This window comes from Nomia melanderi, chromosome 2 (assembly GCF_051020985.1).
Source record: "Nomia melanderi isolate GNS246 chromosome 2, iyNomMela1, whole genome shotgun sequence".
Classification (NCBI taxonomy): domain Eukaryota; kingdom Metazoa; phylum Arthropoda; class Insecta; order Hymenoptera; family Halictidae; genus Nomia; species Nomia melanderi.
Window position 1 is genome coordinate 26,483,394 of NC_135000.1, and position 21,944 is coordinate 26,505,337.

The 21,944-nt window shown below is 51.2% G+C and overlaps 1 protein-coding gene across 4 annotated transcripts in view; it reads left to right on the forward strand.

The window, feature by feature from the left end:
- The window catches only part of LOC116433208 (homeobox protein aristaless), a 111,022-nt gene extending 97,416 nt beyond the window's left edge, over positions 1-13,606 (forward strand). For all 4 annotated transcript variants that reach the window (XM_076364321.1, XM_031991047.2, XM_031991048.2 and 1 more), the window contains 2 exons: positions 5,272-5,317; positions 10,994-13,606. In XM_076364321.1, the coding sequence (XP_076220436.1) occupies positions 5,272-5,317; positions 10,994-11,587 (640 nt within the window). In that variant the 3' untranslated portion in view covers positions 11,588-13,606. The remainder of the gene's footprint in view (positions 1-5,271; positions 5,318-10,993) is intronic.
- Positions 13,607-21,944: the final 8,338 nt, after the last annotated feature.

A 21,944-nucleotide genomic window follows, 5' to 3' on the forward strand; every position in this document is an offset into this window, starting at 1 on the left:
TTTTTGATCTCGTCCGTCCATTCATAGACAACGCGCGCCGCTCGGCTATCGGCGCACCCGCCTCGACAGGCATCGACGGCGGTTTTAATAGCTCGTAAACGAAAAACGTGGAAAACGGCGAACAAGGGGAAAAGTGAGAGGCGTTTAACGATGCGAGAATTCATAACGGCGATCCCGGGGAAAAGATAGAGAGGCTCGCTCGCTCGGCGTGTAACCGTTGATTCGCTCACGCGCTCCCGGTGGAAATGGAGAGAAAAAAAAAAAGGGGGTCGGTACGGTTTCCTTTGTCCGTGGAGGTTCCACGAATCTAACACGACTGGCCGAGCACGGTCCGCGGCGACGATTTCGAGCGTGTTAAACAATAATAATTTAAGGTTGCGCCACGAGAGACAATCACGGACACGGCAGCGCTCGGCGACTGGCTGGTCCGACCTCCGAGGTTAATTAGATAATGTAATTGTCCGGCAATTACTCGAATTACCCGCGCGCCAAGCCTCTTGCCTACGCCGCCGCACCGCACGGCACCGCACACGCCACTCCGCGATCCTTCTCGCTCTTTCCCTTTTCCTCCTCTCTCTCTCTCTCTCATTCTCTCTCTCTCTCTCTGTCTCTCTTCGCGAGTCCACGGTACCGTGCACCACCTGTTATTTTCCTCTCTGTCCGATCTAACGAGATTTATGCAAACGCGCAACCGCGTACAATGTGTACAAATGACGCTGTATCGTCGATCGCGGGTAAGTCCCGGTGGCCGCCGCTCGTAATCCACTTAACCGAGACATTCCCGCGGTAAAAAACGAATCCTTGTAGCAGGAAAAATCGAGGAGGGAAATTAAGTGGCTCCCAGTAGCGCGTTAAACTTTCGGTTTTTCCTCGATGGAGGAATTTTTACCTTCCTGTCGTCGGAATATGTTCGATAACCATGAGACACTCACCGGGTTGTGATCGACCTTTAACCCCGTACAATGACGAGTGAGACTCGCGATGAAGATTAAACTAACTTAGCAAGAATCAATGTTGTTCATTATCCACGGATCAAGGCAACTATTTTGCTATTATCAATGTATCTTCAAATGAAGCTTCCACCTGAAGTAGAATGGAGAATTTGTTGTATTTCTTACGAAGTGTCGACAGTAAAATATTCCGCCTAGGAGTTAATTTGAATCAAGACGAGCCGATCGGTAAACCGTTTAATCAAGAAGAAGGGTCGAGTACCCCGCATCATCAAGTTCAGCCGCGTCTCACCGGTTTCCATTTGCCAGTGGAACCTTGTGTTCAATGTTCCTTATCAGAAGGATACCGTAAAGCCTACGGACACTTCCCAGATAGCCATCAAACCCGATCGAAATCACGGTGAACGTATCGGCGTCGCGAACGATGAAAATAACGTGTCGGGTCCACGTCGGGAGCAAGATTCTTGCATAGCCGCTGATACTTTATGCCCGCGATCGATGTTTATTCATTACTTGCTCCAGATATCGTGGATGCCTAATGATCCGCGACGAGAGAGGAAAAGTGTCTCTCCGACCGGCGGCGGAGCCTCCTAGCGATACGGGCGCGGGGATGCTACCAGCGGCGGAGCACCTCGGAAAAGCGGTTTTCACCGGAGGCCGAGCGGAGCGGATTAGAAAGAGGCTCAGCCGGGCGAGGAAGAAAGATTGCAGCAGAAGCGCGCGGCTCTAATCCACTTAGCGGTCGCGGGAGCCCGCGTTCTATCGCGATGGCAGTTGCGAAACTGCGGTTCCGTTCTCGCATTGGTTCCGAAGCTGATTGCGGCCTGGTGTCGCAACGAGCCGCGGCGAGCCGTGTGTATCGTAGGAAACGCGAGCAGCGTTTTACTTCCTCTGTTGCGTACCACGGACGCGCCCGTATCGTTCGCACGATCGGCAGATTGCTTTTGAAAAGTTCTCTCGCCCGGTTTTCAAAGGAAACCGTCGCGACGGCTCAACGATACAGATGCAACCGGTCCGACAGACGAGAGAAGCTTAGGTTTTCGCGAAGGTTAACGTGCTGACAAGAGTATTAACCTCTTCGGAGAACCGTTTATTCAACGATACGAATTCACTGAGAGATACAAGGATCAAGATCGGTAACTCAATAGCATCAGTAACCGACGGAAAACAGCAATCACGGTGCACGACAAAGTTCTAATACTCCCGTGTTTCCTAATCCCGCTCAAGGTCCCGACAGGAGCAAAGACAGGCAACCATCGCGTCCACTTTGGAAAACCGTCGGTGGGATAAACGAAATCCAGGATTCATTCGCCAGACGTTGCACAAGGCTCTAGTCAATCTAGGCGCGCGCCTTTTGCGCCGGGTCCGATCGCGCCATAGTCTCTGGGACTCGGCAACCGGCGCGCGTTTCCCGTAGCAAGGACACATCGGGGAGAGGAAGGGGGAGAAACAGCGTGTAATAATAACGATATACTATACGCGAGAGCCGAGGGTGACCGAGTTGGAGGAGCTCGGCGCGCGGCGGGTCACTGCGAGCTGTACCCGGTGAACGGCGGCGGCGGCGGCGGTGGCGGCGGCGGGTGTAATTAGGGACGCCCCGTCTAACCGCGAAATTTCGTGATCTTATTAAATCCAGAAGGACGTCCGCGAGCAAGCCGGAGAAAAAGGGAAAGGCTGAATGATTATTACTCGCAGGCCAAGGTGCTCCCGCTCTCCTCGCTTCGCCTCGCCTCGCCTCGCCTCGCCTCGCCTCGCCGCGGTGAGCGTTCCCCGAGATCCGCGGGGAGGGACAGCCGGCTTCGCGTGAGAAATCGATCGTAGATTAAAGAACAAGGAGAGGACGTAAAATCTTTTACGAGCCTTTTTACGTACGCCCCGCTCGCCGACTCGTTGGATAAACAGTCGGTTTATTGGAGAAACAACCGGCAGCCGCGAAATGAATAGCGCGTCACGACACACCGTGTTCTTCTCCGCCCGGATAGCGGGCCGCGTCTATCGACGAGTCTCCCGCGAAATGAACCGTGTCTATTGTGCGGCAGCCGTTCCCAGCGATCGGGTTTTCGAGCCGATTCGCCACGAGCGCCGGATAACGCGGCCGACCCGGCCGCGCGTTAACGAGGGAGATTGGCTGGCGGTAGTTAATTCGATTACGAGTTACTTAGAGACCGCGGTGAATCGGGAGTCAATAGCGTTCAACGATCGCGGAAAAGTAACCCTCGACGGCTGTAACCGTCGGCGTTCGATCTCTCTCGGCGCTGTTGATTTTCCATTATCGTAAACGCTTGTAGCTGCTTCCTGGTAACGGAACGTTATCGAAATGCTCGCGTTGTTCGAGAGAGATAGAGAGAGAGAGAGAGAGAGGAGCGAAAGTTTCGGAACGTCGAAAGTCTGGAGGAAAGGGTGGAACGTCGAGGAATGCGCGCGATGGACAGCTGTGGCGAATCGTCCGGGGACCGCGCGCGATTTTCGGGCGCACCACCAGCGGTTCCCTTGTAATTTCGCGGGGAAGCAACGATGGATCGCGGCCGAATGCGCCTAAACACGAGATCGGCCGCCGATCGAGGCCGCGTGCAGCCCGGTAAGCGACGTAATCACCAAGATTTCCTTGCGATTTCGTGGAACATCTGGGCAATTTGCGTGCGAGATGAGGAACCCCGCGGGCCCTCCACCCAGAGACACACACGGGCCCGGCCGATTCGCAGATTCGACGGGGACCGAGGCGCGGTAATCACCGGCCGGACCATTCTCGGCCGGCAACGGCATTAGAGATCGAGAAACGATCGGTTTCCGGTGTGTTCTCGAGCCACGGCCCGGCGAAACTCGCTTTGTCCTCGCGATTTTTGTCGGCGGCGCTGTTGCGCTGCCTCGGACGGGGGCCCCAAGCGTGATTCGCTGCTTCCTTTATGCCTTCGGGAAGAGGAGTTGTTAACCCCTCGCACGCGAAACGTTTTCAGTGGAAACGTTCGACATTTTCCGGTCTGGCGTGGAAGACGCTCATTGGAAACGACCAGAGAGCACACGGAAGTTCAGAGATATCGCGTGGAAGACTATGATTTAAGTGGACCGAATGAAATGCTGGCTCGGGGCCTGTCAAGCGCAAAGCGTTCACCCTTTGCGGACGAATGTCGACGTTCCGGCGAGATGGAATTCTCATATTTCGAAGACTGAGTCACAAAGGAATGACTTAATTGCTCGAACAGCAAGAGATCAGCACTGTCTCCTTTTATTCCATCAATTGTACAATTGATGTACAATTTAGCTTCATCCGTTGAAGGTTTCGTACATTTGAAATCTTCGTCCGCAAAGGGTCAACCCTTTGCACTCGAGAGGCGCCTCCCAGATGATTTCCTCCAGCAAAGTTCCAAATTTTGGTATTTACCTTCAACCTTCGTATACTCCATCAATACGTGAAATATTAAAAGAAAATAGTTTTGTTACTTTTGCATGGTTTCTTGTTAAACTCGTTTCAAAGAATCTTGTCCACATCTAATTAGAGTATAGAATATCTCAAGTGAAAAACTTTCGAGTGCAAGGGTTAACGATAGAAATAGAGTACGTCAGAATGGCCCGTTTCTAAGATCCTTCAAGATCACGAGCGACGATTCCGCGAGATTGCCGCAGAAGTCGATTTAGTGGTACTCAGTGTCGGATTTCCGCGATCTGTAGCACTCGATCGGCCGGGGAAAATGGAGCCCACGGAGGGGGAAGGGAGAACCACTGGTCCTCGAAGCGGAAACGGCGGCGATCTCGTTGCGTAAGGTACGATCGGTTTAAGATCGCAGCCGAGTATCGTTCAATTTATTAGAAATAATCGTATTCAGCGTAGTCCTCGAGGAACATAGTAACACGCGTGTATACTTTTTATTACATGTGTCAGCCGGAGATATTATCTGACCGCGCGACACTGGGCCCGCGCGCGCGCGAGCACACAGCCATGGAAACAGTCGCTCGGTGCACACACGACCGCGCCGCCCGGCCGTCACAGCGACTTACGCGATCGGCCGATTGAATTGAAAATCATGCATAATGTCAGCGAGCGTAATGCGATTAATTGATAGCCTGGCAACGCCGCGGCCGAACCTAATTAGCCTAATCAAAGTATGCGATTATCCCTGTCCCGGAGATTTTCCAGTTTTTCCGCGGCGATTAACGGGCGTGTTTTTCCCGCGCGTTTGAATGCGAGATAAGACGATTCAATTAAAATCATTCCTCTTGACGCGCAACAGTCCTTTTTTCCCGATCGAGTCGGATGTCGCGACCCCAGCCGCGCCGTTCGTCGATCGATCGAACCCGCTAACGTGTGGCCATTTTTCTTTTCCAGGGAGGAGCTCGCCATGAAGATCGGCCTCACGGAAGCTCGGATACAGGTCAGTAGAGTCAAGCATTCGATTCGCACGACGAACTCAGTTCGATCGTGAGAACGAGATCGGTGACAACCCGGGAATGATTAAACGGACGCGCACTTATCGCGTGATCCGGAAGATCTAACAAGATTAGATCGATGCGAAAGATACACGACGATCTGTAGTAGTAGTTTATCGTGCTGAATGAAAATACAGAAACGTGTTATTGCTATTTTGATAAGAAAGATTCTCGAAGGTAACGATTCCATAGATCGATCTCTTCGTTCCAGCGAATTCACTTCCCGCGACTGATCCGATCGATCATTTTCTTAGTCGAAGACCTTCGCTCTATCCTGCAATCGTCCTTCTCGAATCGATCGCGTATCGACGGTTTTCCACTCGGCGACAGCTAGAAACTCGCTCCCCCGATCATTATACTTGCAGATTTCCCACCGGTCATCGCTAGTCAACAACTAATTATATTTATGTAGATCTCCGATCGGTGACGCACGACCCGCTCGGCAAATGAGAACCGCTGTTCCGGCGAGAATGACACGGTACCCCGGGCCCGCAGCAGCCACGTTAATCATTTTCAGGAATCCCTGAACACGATCCGCGCGGACGTACGTGCGCCCGGCGAATACATACATGCAACGGTACCCGCGATATCCACGCGATCCTCGTGAAAATATATTTCTTTTCTGCCGCGGGATGTGTAAATTGTCCGGCGGGCCGCGCCAACGGACAGGACGCGCGCTAATTTAACAAAACGTTTCGGGGAATCGCGCTTTCGCCCGTCCCGGGGTTTGTGCGTGTGTCTTCTGTCCAGTCCGCGTTAGTAATTGTTATTATTAACGGGTAAATAAACCCTTCATTGAGCCGGTGTATTAAAGGAGAAGAGGAGGAAGAGGAGGAAGGGAATTCTCAACACGTGAGTAAGAAATTTTCCCACACGCTCCGAGCCTTCGCCTCGATAGGGACCTCTCAACAAAGTTGTCTGAGGAAACTTCCACTTTATCTTTCGCATCGAGCTAATTCCGTGGAAGGTATCCAGCAGAGTTTCGCATATGAATATTTATCTAAATTCAAATCAAGTCGTCACTGTGTTCGACACAGAATGTTCCGCTTCTGGAAAAGTGAACCGACGCAGCGCTGTACTTCTAACAGGTTGACCAAAGCGTCGAGTACAATGGAAAAGCAGCTAATCGAGCAGACGTCTCGCATCCGAAAGTCCGTCGAGTCCATCGGAAACGCGATTGTCCAAAGACGATTCGTCCGGCGAGGCGCGCAGGCCGCGGAGCAGGCGGAGAATCGATGAAAGGGGGTGGGGATGGGCGCGGAGAGGGACGGACGGGCAGAGAGGTACCGGCGTTCGCGTAATTAATGCGGCACGATTAAGCACGAAACGACTAGGTTCCGGCGGCGGCGGTGGATCGTGGCTGCGTTTTGTTTTAAAAGCCGCAAGTCGGATGTTTAACTCCCTGCTGGGGGCAATTCCGCTCGCCGTGGGGGGTCCTGGCACCCGACCCCCCACACCCCATCACCTTTAACTCTCCGTACGCCTGGCAACGACTTTGCATGTTCCAACGGATCCGACCGATTCGTTCGATCCGCCCGTGGAACGTATCTGCGGCTCTCGGTCCTCTTCCTGCTCCGCGCGCCGCGTCTTTTTCGTCGGCGCCGTTCCCAAGACGTACCGGCGCTTTAACTACCGGTCATATTTTCGCGGAAGGAACACGGGCAATTGTTGATTTAATACAGGAAACGAGGCGCACGATAGCTCTCCGGTAACGAAACAAATATCGTTTCCTCTCGTACCGCGGAAAAGGACTATTAAAGGAAACTCTGCTACCGAGTGCTCGGCAATCGAGGCTGCTTTACAAACTGACTCGTCGCTGACTCGTTATTATCCTAGACTAAGGCTACTAAGGAAACAGTAATCCTAGAATCAACGAAGAAATAGCGGCCTTCGAGGAGTATTAAAGGAAACTCTGCTGCCAAGTGCTTGGCGATCGAAGCTACTTTACAAACTGATCCGTAGGCAGCTCGTTATTATGGAGCAAGAGGAAACGCCGATGATCCCAGAATCGCTGAAGTGAATTAGCAACCTTCGAGGATTATTAAAGAAAACCCTACCAAGCGCCTGGTAATCGAAGCTCTACGAGGTGACTCGTTGACTCGCTATTATCCCGGATCGAAGCTACTAAGGGAACATTAGTAATCCCAGGATCACCGAAGAGAATTAACAACCTAGAGAGACTATTAAGGGAAAATCTGCTACCAGGCACCTAACAGTCGGAGTTAAGATCTGGCTAGTCACGGTACGCCTTCATCGACCCCGGCAGTCATCGCGATCAGCTCGATCGCCGAATCGCGGCGTCATCCCGAAACGATCCCCGCTCGCGACCCCAAAACACGCTGCATCGTCACCGGTTGTATCGGTCGTGTCTACATCTTCCGGCGGCGCGTTTGATTCGTCCGCTGTCGAGGATAGGCACCGATCCCGGGGCGAGCAGCAAAGTGGAACGAAGTTCTCCAGTCGGACGGAAACGCTCCGCGAAGCTCGCTCGTTTCTCGGAAAAGAGGGCAACACGTTCCGTGTACGAAGACATTGACAATCGTGTCACTGCCATTTGCCCGATCCGTCGGACGCATCGAACGGGCCACGCGCAGGTAACCTACGGCGTCTCGGACACGCTCCGCTACGAAAAGAAGTTACGCCGCGCGGAAATTGCTGCTCGGAAAGTTTGCTGTCCGAACGACTTCGCCTGATTGTGTCTGGCGAACGGCGCGTACCAATGTGATCCGTTGCGGGCAATTTTCCGGAAGTCGAGCACGCGTTTGTCCGCGACAGCAGGGACGCTGCTCGAACGCCGGCAGCCGTTCGTCATTGCGTTCTGTCACGAGACACGCGAAAGAAATCCGTTCGAGTGGAGCCCATTCGTCTCGGTTTCGCAAGAAGTCAACGTCGAAATCGGGATACGCGTGTCCCGTGGTCGGAGCACGACACGGAATCGACTTAACAACGGAACGGAGAGGACTGCGGAATTAAACTCCGTGGAAGAAACGTTGGAAAAAAAGAACGGCGGCGAGGGGCGGAGGAGGAGCAGGAGGAGGAGGAGGTGGAGGCAGGACGAAATAAGGAGAACAGGATAGCGGCCTAACTGGTGAACAGGGGAAGTGGGGCCCGGCCGGAGGGGGACGGAGAGGAAGAGCTTCCGTTGAACTGATTAGAGCTCGAGTCTTCGGGGAACCTTCGCGATGGAATGCGCTGGAACGGTCGACGCATCACGAACGACGTTTGTTTCATTCGTGATTGTCCGATTGGCTTTCTTCGCTTCGGCTACGGAAGCTTTTGCTTCTCCGCTCGATCGAAGCGTGGCGAAAGGCGAGCAGGGAACTCGTTTTCGACTTTTTCTTCGTTCGGGGGACTAACGAGAATGAGCTGTCATGGAATTCGACCAACTAGCGCGTCCTCTTGAGAAGCTTCGTAGACTTTGCCGAACGAAAGTGGGACAATGGCTCCTTTTTTTAGACCTGGGAGACGGAAGCTCCTTGCTTCCACGCTGGAACTAAGGATGATGGAACTTGTCTTCGAATTTTTTAGATACGAGAGACTAACGAGAATAAGCTATTATAGAATTTGAACAATTAGCGCGTCGTCTTTCGAAGCTTTGCAAACTTTTGCGAACGAAAGTGGGCCATTGGCTTCTCTCTTTGATCTGAGAAACTGAAGCTCTTTGCTCCCAGGTTCGATCTAAGAACGACAGACCTTGTCTTCGACTCTTTCTGCGTAGGAGGGACTAACAAGAATAAGCTATTATAAAATTTGACCAACTAGCGCGTCGTCTTTCGAAGCTTTGCAGACTTTGGCGAACGAAAGTGGGACAATGGCTCCTTTTTTTAGATCTGGGAGACGGAAGCTCCTTGCTCCCAGGCTGGATATAAGGACGATGGACCTTGTCTTCGACTTTTCTAGATACGAAGGATTAATAAGAATGAACTGTTATGAAATTCGGCCAACTAGCGCGTCGTCTTTCGAAGCTTTGCAGACTTTGGCGGACGAAAGTAGGACAATGGCTCATTTTTTAGACCTGGGAAGCGGAAGTTCTTTGCTCCCAGGCTGAATCTAAGGACGACAGACCTTGTCTTCGACTCTTTCTGCGTACGAGGGACTAACGAGAAAGAGTCCCCGTTGAATTCGACTGACGACCTCTTCGCCCTTCGCAGTTCCGCAGACTTCGGCAAACGAAAGTAGGCCAACGGGCGGACTGACTTCTGACGGTTTTACGATGGTCGATATTTCGTTAATTCCCGAGGAGGAACGCGGGGACCCTCAGGTAGACGGACGCAGGAACGAGGCGAGAGAGAAAGGGAACAGGACAAGCGAGCAGCGAACACCGATGCCTCGCAGCGATCCTGCGTTTCCCTCCAGCGTCGGAAATAATGATACACCGCGAGTTTCCTGAAAAAGGGAGAATGCGTCACTGTAACCAGAACTCGCGCTTCTATTGGCTCCCCAACAAGTTCCAGCGAACAAAATGCTATTTCCTTTCTAATCCGGGGATCGAAGGAATCGCTTTCGCGAAACCTCGACGCACCGTCGATCCTCGAATCCGTCGATCGCTTCTTCGTTCTTCCGTTCCTCGAACAAGATAATACTCGCCTGCGAGTACGATCGATCGATAGAGTGTAATAATGTATCGAACTTCTACGTTGTACACATAATATTGAAAAACACTTATACAGGTATATCACGTGGAATTTATTGCTTCCAATGTTACAGTATTCCTTCATCTTCCCATATTCTATCGAACTCCCAGAATTCCTATATGTATTCACTGTTACACCAATTGCTTACAATATATAAATAAAACACATTATTTCCCTTCAATACACCTTTAACACTGTTCGAAAGAATTGCCTTCCCGGTCGCTTGAACCTCTAACCCTTTGCACTCCGAGCAATTTCTGATATGACCTCTCACCGAGTCACTTCTACTGTAGCAGCTACTCCGAGAGCACCATCGTGTATCATTAAAAACAGACGCGTATACACTTTAATGTCACGTCTTATTAATACAGTTACAATACAACAGATATAACAATACGAAAAACGATTCATAGAAAAGAAAATTCTTCCTAGATGTAGCGTCAACGGAGTCACAGACTTACATTACAGCGTGCAAAGGGTTAACCTTTAACCGAGATATAGGTCATATTATTTGAAACTAATTTAACGATAATTCATAGATAAATTAAGAAACAGAGGTGTTTCATTTAAATATTTCACGTAGCAGTGCAAACTTTAATTAGAAATATTAAATATTCAACTTCACAGTTTTTGTATCGAATCACGTGACTGAGAGTCACCTTCCGAGTGCAAAGGGTTGCCATCAATTTCGCAGATTTTCCTAAATAATCAGACCAAACACCATTCATCCTTCGAAATCGCAAGATCCTCCGGAACACAGCTTCTCAACACGTTGACTGCCGGTCACTCGAGGAGAAGGCGATGGGGCGACCTACGTTCTCCACCAAATATGACTGAAAACTGTTAATAAACCACGATTACGTATATCGCACCGATTACCAAGTAACATTCAGTCCCCTCTCAAGATCACTCGGCTCGAGATCGGCAGCGAACGTGTTGAATGACTTGATCACTCGTCTCACCATAAAAATCGATGTTTGGTTGCAGGTCTGGTTTCAGAATCGGCGCGCGAAATGGCGGAAGCAGGAGAAGGTCGGGCCCCAGGCGCACCCGTACAACCCGTACTTGGGTTCAGGCGCACCGCCGCCATCGGCGGTCGTCGCGCCGACCTTGCCGAACCCCTTCGCCCACCTGGGCGCGTTTCCCCTGCGGAAACCGTTCGACGCGTTCCGCTACCCGCCCCTGGGTCACGGGCCGGTCCTTCCTGCTAGTTACACCACTCATCCCTATCATCGCGCGCCGCCACCTTTGCTACCGCCCGGGATGCATCTGCCTTACGCGTCGGCCGCGTCGTTCCAGAGCCTCCTGGCGAACATCTCCGCCGCGCAGCGGCCGAAGCTGATGCGCGGCTCGTCGCCGGCGCCGCCGCCGCCGCCGCAGGCCGCCCAGATCAGCCTGGCCCACCCCGGGGTCCCGAGCCAGCCGCCGACGGTGAACACGCCGCAGGGCTCGCCCACTGGCAGCGTCGGCCTGCCCGACATCGACCGGCGGACCAACAGCATCGCGACGCTCCGGCTGAAAGCCAGAGAGTACGAGCTGCACCTGGAGATGCTGCGCAAGAACGGCGACCTCATCAGCTGAAGAGACGAGACGAAGCGAGCCTCGGCCATGCGAACGCCGTTCGTGCCCGTCCACCGCAGCCAGCCCGATGGCCAGCCGTGTTGGTCGACCACGATGATCTCTAGCCGCTGAATCGCCATTGTTTAATTTTTTACCCGAATCCAACAGCCAGTGGAACGAAGCCGTGGGGAACGAATGTGACGAAGTGAACCGCAGACTTTGCGACTACGGATTGCGCGACATGCCGCCGAGCACGTCGAATCCGCGGCGAGGATCGAGCCGCTTCGAGTAGAACTCTGCGAACATGGAAGCGTCGGATGCGTGGTCTTGAAAAGATTCCAAGTTCCCACCGGTGTTCGAAGTTCCGGAACTTCCAGTAGCTCGTGCCGAAGCAGTCTGTTGTCAGTCGTAGCGACGACCGTTCACAATCGTGGAACTCGCGACGCGAGCCGGTGGCACTTGGAATATTCCCAGGACACAGCGGTGCGGAGTCGTACTCGAAGTGACTCGAGCACTCGCGACACGGAAGACTTTAATCGGTTTCAACGCCGTGATCCATCGCGCCCCCATCGAGTCCCGTTTCGTCCGCAGTTGCCTGTGTCGCGCGAGACACGAGCCAAAGAACTTTCCATCGGAACGGCTGGACGCTCCGCGACCGTTCAAACCTCGTGCACGCCGGGGGAAGTTCGACCGACGGTATCCTTTCCTCCTGCGACCGCTCGCGCCGTTATCGCGCTTGACGGCCGTCCGCGGCCCCCCGCGGAGCCGGTTCGAATCGCATACGAACGCCCGCGAGCGCGCGACGATAATCGTGCGTCCGAGCGACGTCCGATATTGTCATCCGTACCGATCCACGCGCGCGCGCCTCCTATGGAATTCGAACAGCGCGTCGCTTCGACGAGCCGCCGGCTGCACGCGCCGGACGGGGGTTCCACGACGACGTAAGTCGGAGGAGACGCCGGACCGATGGGATCGCTGTGTCTGCGTTGGCAACTCGGACGACCACTCCGAAAGCTCGACGTTTCCCGGTGGTCGTTGGTGATGTCGCTGCTCTTTTCGCGCGGATCGTGATCCGAACGGTCGATCGCCGCGTTCGTCGCGGGAGGAACGATAACGCGCGTACCTGTCCACGTACAAAATGCTTCTTCAACCTTCCCCACGACCGACGCGACACGTCCTGTCCACGTTCGAACGGCTCTCAACGGAGGGAACCACGTGAGCGAGAGAGAGAGAGAGAGAAAGAAGACGAAAAGACGAACGAAATTCTGTTTTATAGCTTTTACGTTAGTGTACTGTATATAATGTACAGTAGCAGCGCGGCGACCCGTTCAGCGAAAATTGTACAGAAGAGACGCTCGCCCCGGGACGTCTTTAAAATCCGCGCCTCGCGATCCGTGAACGCTCGAAACTGGCCTGTCGCGGCTGTTCGTTCCGGACGTTCGCGCGATCGCGGAGGTCGCGCTCGACGCGTCGAGATTTCAAAGACGCGTCCCGCGGGACGATGATCGAGGGACCGGTGGGTCGCCCGCCCGACCGAGGGAATGGGAACGTCGTGTTCAACGACCGCGAGGCGAGCTTCGAGTAAACATCATCGAAAGATGTCCGTCCAGAGAGATTCTCGATGTCGCGACGAGCGCGTTCGTCCGTCGAACGATATTCTCCAATCGAGTCGGATAAGCGCCGGCTGTCCTCGTCGGGCAGTCGAGGAACGAAAATTTTTTAACGCGAGATTTTATCATTGAAAGGAAACGCAACTTTTTTTGTCTTTTAAGGGGCCGAACCGCCCTGTCCTGCTACCGTCGCGGCCGAGAACGTTCGCGTCAAGTGGCCAGGTTCGAGGGAGACGCGCGAGCCCGTTTTACTTTTACACCGAGCCGTCATACAATGTTTTTAGATAAGGAGAAACTACTATTTATATACGCGTTCTATGATTTGAGGAACTATTAAACGATAGCCGCGATAAGTTTTACCGACTGTGTAAGCATTCCTAGCCTACTGTAAGCCCTCGTGTAAATAAAATTCTGACGACGTATGCGTAACTTTGCCGATGATCAAACCTTTGCGACCGATTACGCGAGCGCTTGACAAGACCGGCGAGCTCGTTCCCTCGACCCTCTCGCGACGGACGATCGAAGGGGACATCCGTAACACCTCGAGCAATCATCGAATCCGATCGTTCGTCCGTCTAGCCGAGGGAACGCGCTCCGGCGTCCATTGCCCTTCATAATCTTAGAAATCCATTTATCCTCCCCCTTTTCTTCAGCGACGAATAAAAGAATGATTAACGACAACGGAACGAGAAAGAGATACGTTACAGAAGAGAAAGAAAAATGACGAGCGATCGCGAGAGAGAGAGAGAGAGAGAGAGAGAGAGAGAGAGAGAGAGAGAGCGAGAGAGAGAAAGTAAAGAGAAACAGAGAAGTAAGAAAACAGAGAGCAGTGGGGAAAAAAGTGAAAATTGAAAAACGAATCGGCGTTCTTTATTCAACGAAAACCTCCTTCCTCTATCGATTACCGGATCCGAGAACGGTCTAGCGGGTATTAATTTACAGGCTCGTCAACTTCCTGAACGAAAGCGCGCCATTACCTGGCACATACATTACCGGAGTGCTCGCGCCGCGAGGAGTTCCCGAGGAGCTTCCAGCCACTCCGGGGCTGACTTATGACAAGTAATTCGCGGCCGGGCACGCCCGTCGACGAGTTATTTAAATATTTTACAGTTTAATGGAGTCCCGGCCCATTAATGCGCGTCAGCTAATTAGCGGAGTCGTGAATGCCTGCGCTCCCCTCGGAGCGCTAACGATCCTCGCGCTGATAAATCGAACGGTTACCGTCCAAATGATCCGCCGATCAAAACTGACACGGCCTTAAGTGCACCGCAGCCGGACGGACGGACGGACGGACGGACGGGCGGGCGGTTGGGACGGTCTGGACCGAAACCGGACGGGGGCCTTAAGTGCGCGCGCCGATCGAGAAACTCGCCCGCGAAAGGGTCGAGGGGAGAGCGATATAACGCGCGAGCCTAACGCGATTCCAGGCTAAACGCGTAATAGACGCGGTTTAATGACACCTTCCGCAACACGTAACACCGGCGTTGCACTCTAATTTTCTGAAAATGTTACGTGCCGCTCGCCGCGCCGCTTCTTGCTCCCTCGTTTTTTTCCCCCTTTGTTTTCTTCCTCCCCTCCGTCTCTTTCTTTTCCGTCCGACGATCTATTTCGAGATATCCGACCGTCGAAACGCTCGAGATCCGCGCGGAGATACCGCGACGCCGTCGCGAGGATATTCGCTCTACGTTAATCTAATTTATGCTTTCCTCGCCGGCTCGTGCGTGATCGTTTTTCTTTTGCTCGACCGTTACGCGCTCACGACGCTTCGAACCTGTACGGTAAATTAACGACGCCGATATTGGGACCGATGGAATCGGTGTTCGGTAGTAGGAGTCCCGAGCGGTTCGATCGGATCTTGATTAGTTGATTCACGGTTATTGGGAAGATGAAGCCTTTCTTAGGAGTCACCGGAGAAATTGATTTTGGATAGATAATATCTGTGTATTACGGAACTTGGGAATTCGTTTTTATGGAGGTACCTCGGAGGTATATCTTCTGTAACGAATTACTGGAGTAACTGATTTAGTAAGTCGATCCGAATAGCTGCTCTCTTAGTGTCCTTATAGTTAGGGAATGAGTTAATTTTAGATCGATATCTACATATTACAGAATTTAGAAATTCGATGGTTTTTATAGAAATTCCCTTAGAGGAATCTTCCGTGAGAAATTACCGAACTGATTTAGTAACACTCAGACCGGATTGCAAGTTGATACAAATAGCTGTTTCCTCAGTGCTCCTATAGTTAGCGAATAAGCTAATTTTAGACCGATAATATCTATTTATTAGAGAATTTAGAAACTCGTTCTTACATAAGTATTTTAGTAAACATAGTAAATCGATCCAAATAGCTACTCTCTCAGAATTCCTACAACGAAATTAGAAAAATCCAATTATCATGGCTCTAACGATCGACCATCGAACGAAGAATTCATTGGAAACAACTAGATTTGATTTTAGATCGATAATATCTATACAGAATTTAGAAACTCGTTCTTATAGAAATATTTTAGTAAACATATTAAATCGATCCGAACAGCTACTCTCTCAGAGTTCCTACAACGAAATTAGAAAAATCCAACTATTAAGGCTCCAACGATCGACGATCGAGCGAAGAATTCATTGGAGGCAACTGCTCCGCGAGGACCCCGAAATCGTCCGATCGATAACGCGCGGCAAACGATAAGAGCGAGACGAGAACGAGCAGAGGCGTGTCCCGGGCCTCTCTCGGTGATCGATCCCCACGATCGTTCGGGCCGCGTGGGTCCGTGGATCCCGGCGGATCGCGGCGCGATCGGGATGCAGACCACGCAGCCGCTCGATCCCGAATTCATCGTGTCGGCCTGGCCATTAGCAAATTACTACGGTGTAAACAGTATCGAGCGGTGCCCGCAGGTCCCGCCGGCCTAAGTGCACCGGTCCACTTGTATATACGTGTGCACACGTGAATATGTTTATACACCGCGGGCACCGGTCGGTGGAGAGGGAGCCGGTTAGTTAGCAACCGATCATTATGGCGACGTTTTACACCGGGTCTAGCCACCTAATAACTGTCTGCGTCGGAACGAATTTAGCGATCGGTAGCTGGCTAACCGTCGCACTCGGCTGCCTTCCAGAAAGCTGATTTTCAGAATGTGATTTATTCGGGTGACCCGTTAGGTTCATGATTCTCCGTATCATCCAGGACATCTATAAAACAGCTGCTGCTTCCAGTTCTAGCGGAATGTTGATTCATCGGTGAAATATAAAATAGGGAATTCGAAATTCTGGAAACCGCAAAGGTCAACGGTCCGATGATCCCTCGCGGACGATATTCGAGAGATAAAGGGTTGCCCGAGACGCAGGAGCCGCGTCGCTCCTCATCCTTCAGCCGGTCCTCCTTTTTTCCCGCGTCCCCTCACGCGCAGCACGCGTAAGGTTTTATCCAGTTAACAATCCCTAATTGCAGGGTTTCCTGTAACTAACTCGGTTAACGTGGAGGCCCCCACGATGATTCCCCGGCGTTACCTATCATCGCGATGGATGCAGATTAAACAGCCCCTTAATCTCGGCCCGCTGCGTAGCCGGGCTCCGCCGTGGCTCGCGGACCTCCCTCGTGTGGCTCCACCGTTATGCTCCGTTTAATAGGGCCTAACGATAGGGAAACCGGACGGTTTACGACGGAATCATACTCCTCCGAGGACGCGCCGCCGAAACGTCCGTGTACTAATCGACTGTAATCGTCTCACCTCCAATTATGTCTCCAATTTCATAATTAGATTAGCGGTAAAGTGTGAAACTCCGCGTCGGCCGATCTTATCGGGCCGGTTAAGAAGCCTCGCGATAAAATGTAAAGACCAGCGCCGAGCCTCCGGCCGGAATATAGGTTTCGAGCGGACTGCTCCGCTCGAATCCTCGTTCGCCTCCTCCCACCGCTCTCGTCTCACGGCTTCGACTCCTCTCCGTCGCGAACCGAGGGATATCTTTTCGCGAGCGTTTCCCGTGATCGACGATTCCGCTTCCTCGGCGTCCTTTTTTCGGCTGGTCCACCGTGCTCGGCAGATGCGAAACAATCGGGGGCTGAAGGATCGCTGGACGGCCGGGAGAATGAAGGATGAGGAGAGAGGCATCCGCTGATGGCGGGAGCGAGAGAGGTGGAACGGAGGGAGAACTGGAGGAAGATGATGATGAAGAAGAGGAAGACGAGGAAGAAGAAGAAGAAGAAGAAGAAGAAGAAGAAGAAGAAGAAGAAGAAGAGGAAGGCTACGACGAGCAGGACGACGACGAAATCGACGCCGGGTGAAGAGAAGGGAGGAGCGAGACTCCGTGATGAGGGATGTACGGCGTGACGGTCTAATTGAGGCCTTCTTGATTGCATTTACACCGCTGCACGGCCTCCTGTATCCCAGGTATACAAGTATCAGCTTTCTGCGGCCGATCCGCGTCGTATTTGGCCGTGGCTGCTATTACTTCCACTTCTTTCCTCGGCCCCCACTCCCGCGCCCGCCGGGGCCCGACGGGGGCCCTCGGTTTCCGCCGTTTTCAATGATCCATATTTCAGACCCTCGACGAGTGATGCATTACGCGCCTCGAATGAGAATGTTACCGGACGACAGAGGGGCAGGATGGATTTCGCTCGGTGTTTTGTTTACCGGTTACCTTGATTGATCGTCTTCGAACGTATCGACGAGTAGCACGCGAGTATCGCGAATGAGACGGGAACGTGGAAATCTGACGTGATGATTCTAGGTGTGTGTCTTGAAAGCTTTGACCGGTGCTGACGCAATGGAAGGAGTTATAACCCTTTGCAGTCGAGAAGTTTTTTGGAAATATTCAATATTTTCTGATGAGATACATTTTCTTGGATTGAATTAAGAAATCTCACGTGCATTGAGGAATTTTCTTTCGATATTTCGTATGTTGATGCATTATACAAAGGTTAATATTAAATATCAAATTTTACAGTTCTGCTGTGTCATCATTTGGTGACCTAGAGACGCCTCTGGAGTGCAAAGGGTTAAACCTTTGGACTTCAGAAGTTTTTCGAAAATATTCAATATTTTCTAATGAGATGCAGATGACATTTTCTTAGATTGAATTAAGAAATCTCACATGCATTGAGAAATTTTCTTTCAATACTTTGTACATTGATGCATTATACAAAGGTTAATATTAAATATCAAATTTTACAGTTTTGCTGTGTCAAACTATTTGGTGATCTAGAGACGCCTCTGGAGTTCAAAGGGTTATAAACCTTTGGACTCGAGATCTGACCATACGATTTGATATATCAAAATCAAAGACTTACGTATATTTATAATCCATGAATATCTGAAATATTGAAACAACTTTGTTTCATAACTTATATATATTCCCTTATTCAATCCGTATTGGATGTCCATAATTCATTAGAAACTGGAATATTTCCAATCAAAGACCGAGTGCAAAGCGTAGTTTCATCTACGTACTCACCGCAGAAATCTAAACATTACACACAAAACTCCCAAACCGCGTTACATCGAGTCAAACAGTGACCGAGCGTCGACGAGCGCAAAAGATTCACGATTCCCGGACTGCTCTCGAAGGAATCGGTACTCGTAATTATCCCTTAATCGGCGGAGGCCCGGAGATTCCGTAGAAATTTAATTCGCCCGATATATTATCGCCAGAGTGAATTTCAAATTCGGAAGAGTCGATTAAACCAGCGCCGGGGGAAGCGTTCCCCGACGGAGGGACGGAATAGAAATACGCTCGCGCGGCTTCTCCGCGCATATTCGGAGTTTAATGGGGAAGAGAGAGAAGGCGGGAGTTTCGGAAGTTTACAGGGTGAGCCCGGAGCCCGGCAGTCCCCCCTCGACGCGACATAAAACGCGCAAACGCCGCCATTAGTTACTGGCACCGGCGCGGAATGCTATCCAACCGGAGCCTTATTAAGCCCATTACGTCTTAATTTATTTCCTTATTTGAAGGAAAAAAGGAGCGAGACGGCGAGCACGCACACGGCCGTGGGCCACGCCATTCGGATCCGGCGAGTAACGATACAATTCCGAGCGGCATTTGCATTCGGCGGGCCGCGGAATAATGGACGCCCACGAGCGACCTCGCGCGACCTTTCGCCCGAAAGCGGATCCGATTTTCCCTTGAATAGGCTGCGTGCGTGTGACCGGCTGCCGTCACGCCGCGGCGAGGGGACCGGCGACTTAATCGCAGACGGAACTGCCGCTCGGTGCGTGGTCGCGATATTGCTTGCGGTTTGCCAGCCCGCCGCGAGAAACTCCTGACGTGTCCACTTCGCGCGTGAAATTGCCCCAAGATTTTCCGAGACGCGGATCCTGCGAACGCCTTGGCTCTCCGTTACGGTGCGTTAGCTTCACTTTCGGACCGGCAATTTCAATTCTGAAGAGGCTCCGACGCTTAGACTTTAACCGGTTGCGTCTGTAAACGGAATATTCGTATGACGATCGTTTACCGAGGAATACTTCGCGACTTTGTTTCAGCCCGCGGAATATTCCGTGTATGGCAATGTAAACTGCAGTTGAACGCGCTGATGTCTGAACAGGGGAAGAGTCATGATGCAAATGGGTGAATACAGCTAACTTTTCAAAGCATTTAACCCTCTATGGGCCGAATTTTGCTATTATCAATGTATTATCTTCAAACGAAATTTCGACCTGAAGTAGAATGGAAAATTTTGTTGTATTTCTTACAAATTGTCGATAGTAAAATATTATACGAGCTACGTAACGAAAGTAAATAGTACGCCAAGGGGTTAAAAAGAAGTTAGCAAAGAAATTTCTTTGGAAACACACACACTGAGTTATGGATCAATCAAAGTCTCGATAGATATTCTCTTAAAGTTTCTATAGAAGAATTTGAAAAAGTCAATTACTCGGTAGTTAGTGTTAATGGAGGTTTCAGGTGAACCTTTTTCACTTGGAAACTTGAGAAGACTAAACTTCTGCAACTTATATTCTCTTTTATTTACAAGATTGAGCTTTTATAAGATCTTATATTTTCTTTTGTACATTTGATATATAGTCGAGACTGAAGTACTGATTCGAAAGATTCGCTCCTTCAACCCTTTGAACTCTAGGCTCCAATATTGCGGGAATAATAGATATTTTAATGAATCTTAAAAAAACTACCCTAAGATTATTAGATTTTTCACACATCCAAATTTTGTACTAAGAAAGAAAATAAAAGATCTAAAAAATGTTACAGCATCTTTCATTTTCGCTAGAGATATAAAAATTAGTTGCTGATAGATTACAAAACCATCTGGAGCGCTAAGGGTTAAAAGCGATTTATTCAGGAGTGTCACAGGCTGCGACGAATTTCGACTTTCCAGTTTTTTTTAATTTCGTTGATTTCAGTTAATTTTAAAAATTAGTTGCAGTTGCTGATAGATTACAAAACCATCTGGAGTTAACCTTTCAGCTACCATACACCACCACAGTGGTATACCTTTTCCAACAGTGCGCCATTATAGCGAATTCTACCACCGATGATCACACATTTACACCCTAACCCAATCACCCAGTGGACAACTGTATCAGTCCCAAATCACAGTGTACCAAGCAGCCCCAGCTAAAAGGTGAATCGATTCAAGTAAAATGAGTCCTTAACCTTTTTTCCCCCGGTATAATCGGTTACCGCGAATCCGTGGTGCCGTTGACGTCGCAATCCAGACGGCCAAAGGTCTCTTCCAGAAATGCCGGTAGTTTCGAGGAAAAGGTGATCAAAACCATCGGGATAAATAATCCGAAGGCGGGATGGTGCAGCGTTGCGGTTTACGCCCTCGGTGGGAAAGATTGCGCGTCCCATTCCGCGGCGCGTCCCGTCCCGAGGCGGCGTGTATTCGCGTACCGCTTGTCCTTGTTTGCGATTCGCCGCGTGGTGTTGCCGTTATTAGCGTAAAGGGCCGAGTTAGCCGCAATCGCGATGGTAATTTGCGCGTTTGCCCGTCAGTGCCGCCGAGCGGAATTGCGGTGTCGCGTTACCTCACGTGATAATGCGACGCACCATAAATCCTTGCCCGCGACCGTACGTGTGTACTTACCTTCGCTCGTGTAATAACGTGAGAAAGAGTAACACAGAGAGACAAAGGGACAGAGAACGAAAGAGAGAAAGAAAGAAAGAAAGAGAGAGAGACATAAAGGTGGACGTGCGACGAGACCCGCGGGAAAACGATCACGGCCGAACCGGCCGGTACGAGAATATTCGGCGATTGTTCGTCGGTGGCTTCTTGAAATTAAGCGTCATTGTTTAACAGTGAATTCATCTTGATTGTCGATGACTAATGTCCCGCGGCAGCCACGGCGAGCGCCGCGGAGGATGGATCACGGCCGTACGGGAGTCGGCGTGTTCGGTTCGAGCCTGGAATGGCTGCCGCGGTCGGAGGAGAAACGGAGAGGAACGAGGCCGGGGGATAGGGCGAGAGAAAAAGAGAGGCACCGGGACGAAGAAGAACTGCCCCACCGGCACGTGAGAGCTCTTTAACGAGCATCATCAATAACACGTACCGACGTTGAAGAGGAAACAAAAAGGAGCAGCTTAGAGAGCCATGGACGACCGGACAGCGCGAGTCGCCCGCTATAGATCCTGGTAAATGGTGTTAATTAGTAAATTTGATTTAAGCCCAAACGAAGCGACCGAATAGGCGGACAACCATTCGCCGGGGATGATGTACGACCTCCGCGAATTACCCGTCGGCTCGCCTCCCCGGAGCATCTCGCCCCCGTTTAACCACCGAACGCGGACCGGCCGGCGCATCGACAACGAACCCCTCTTG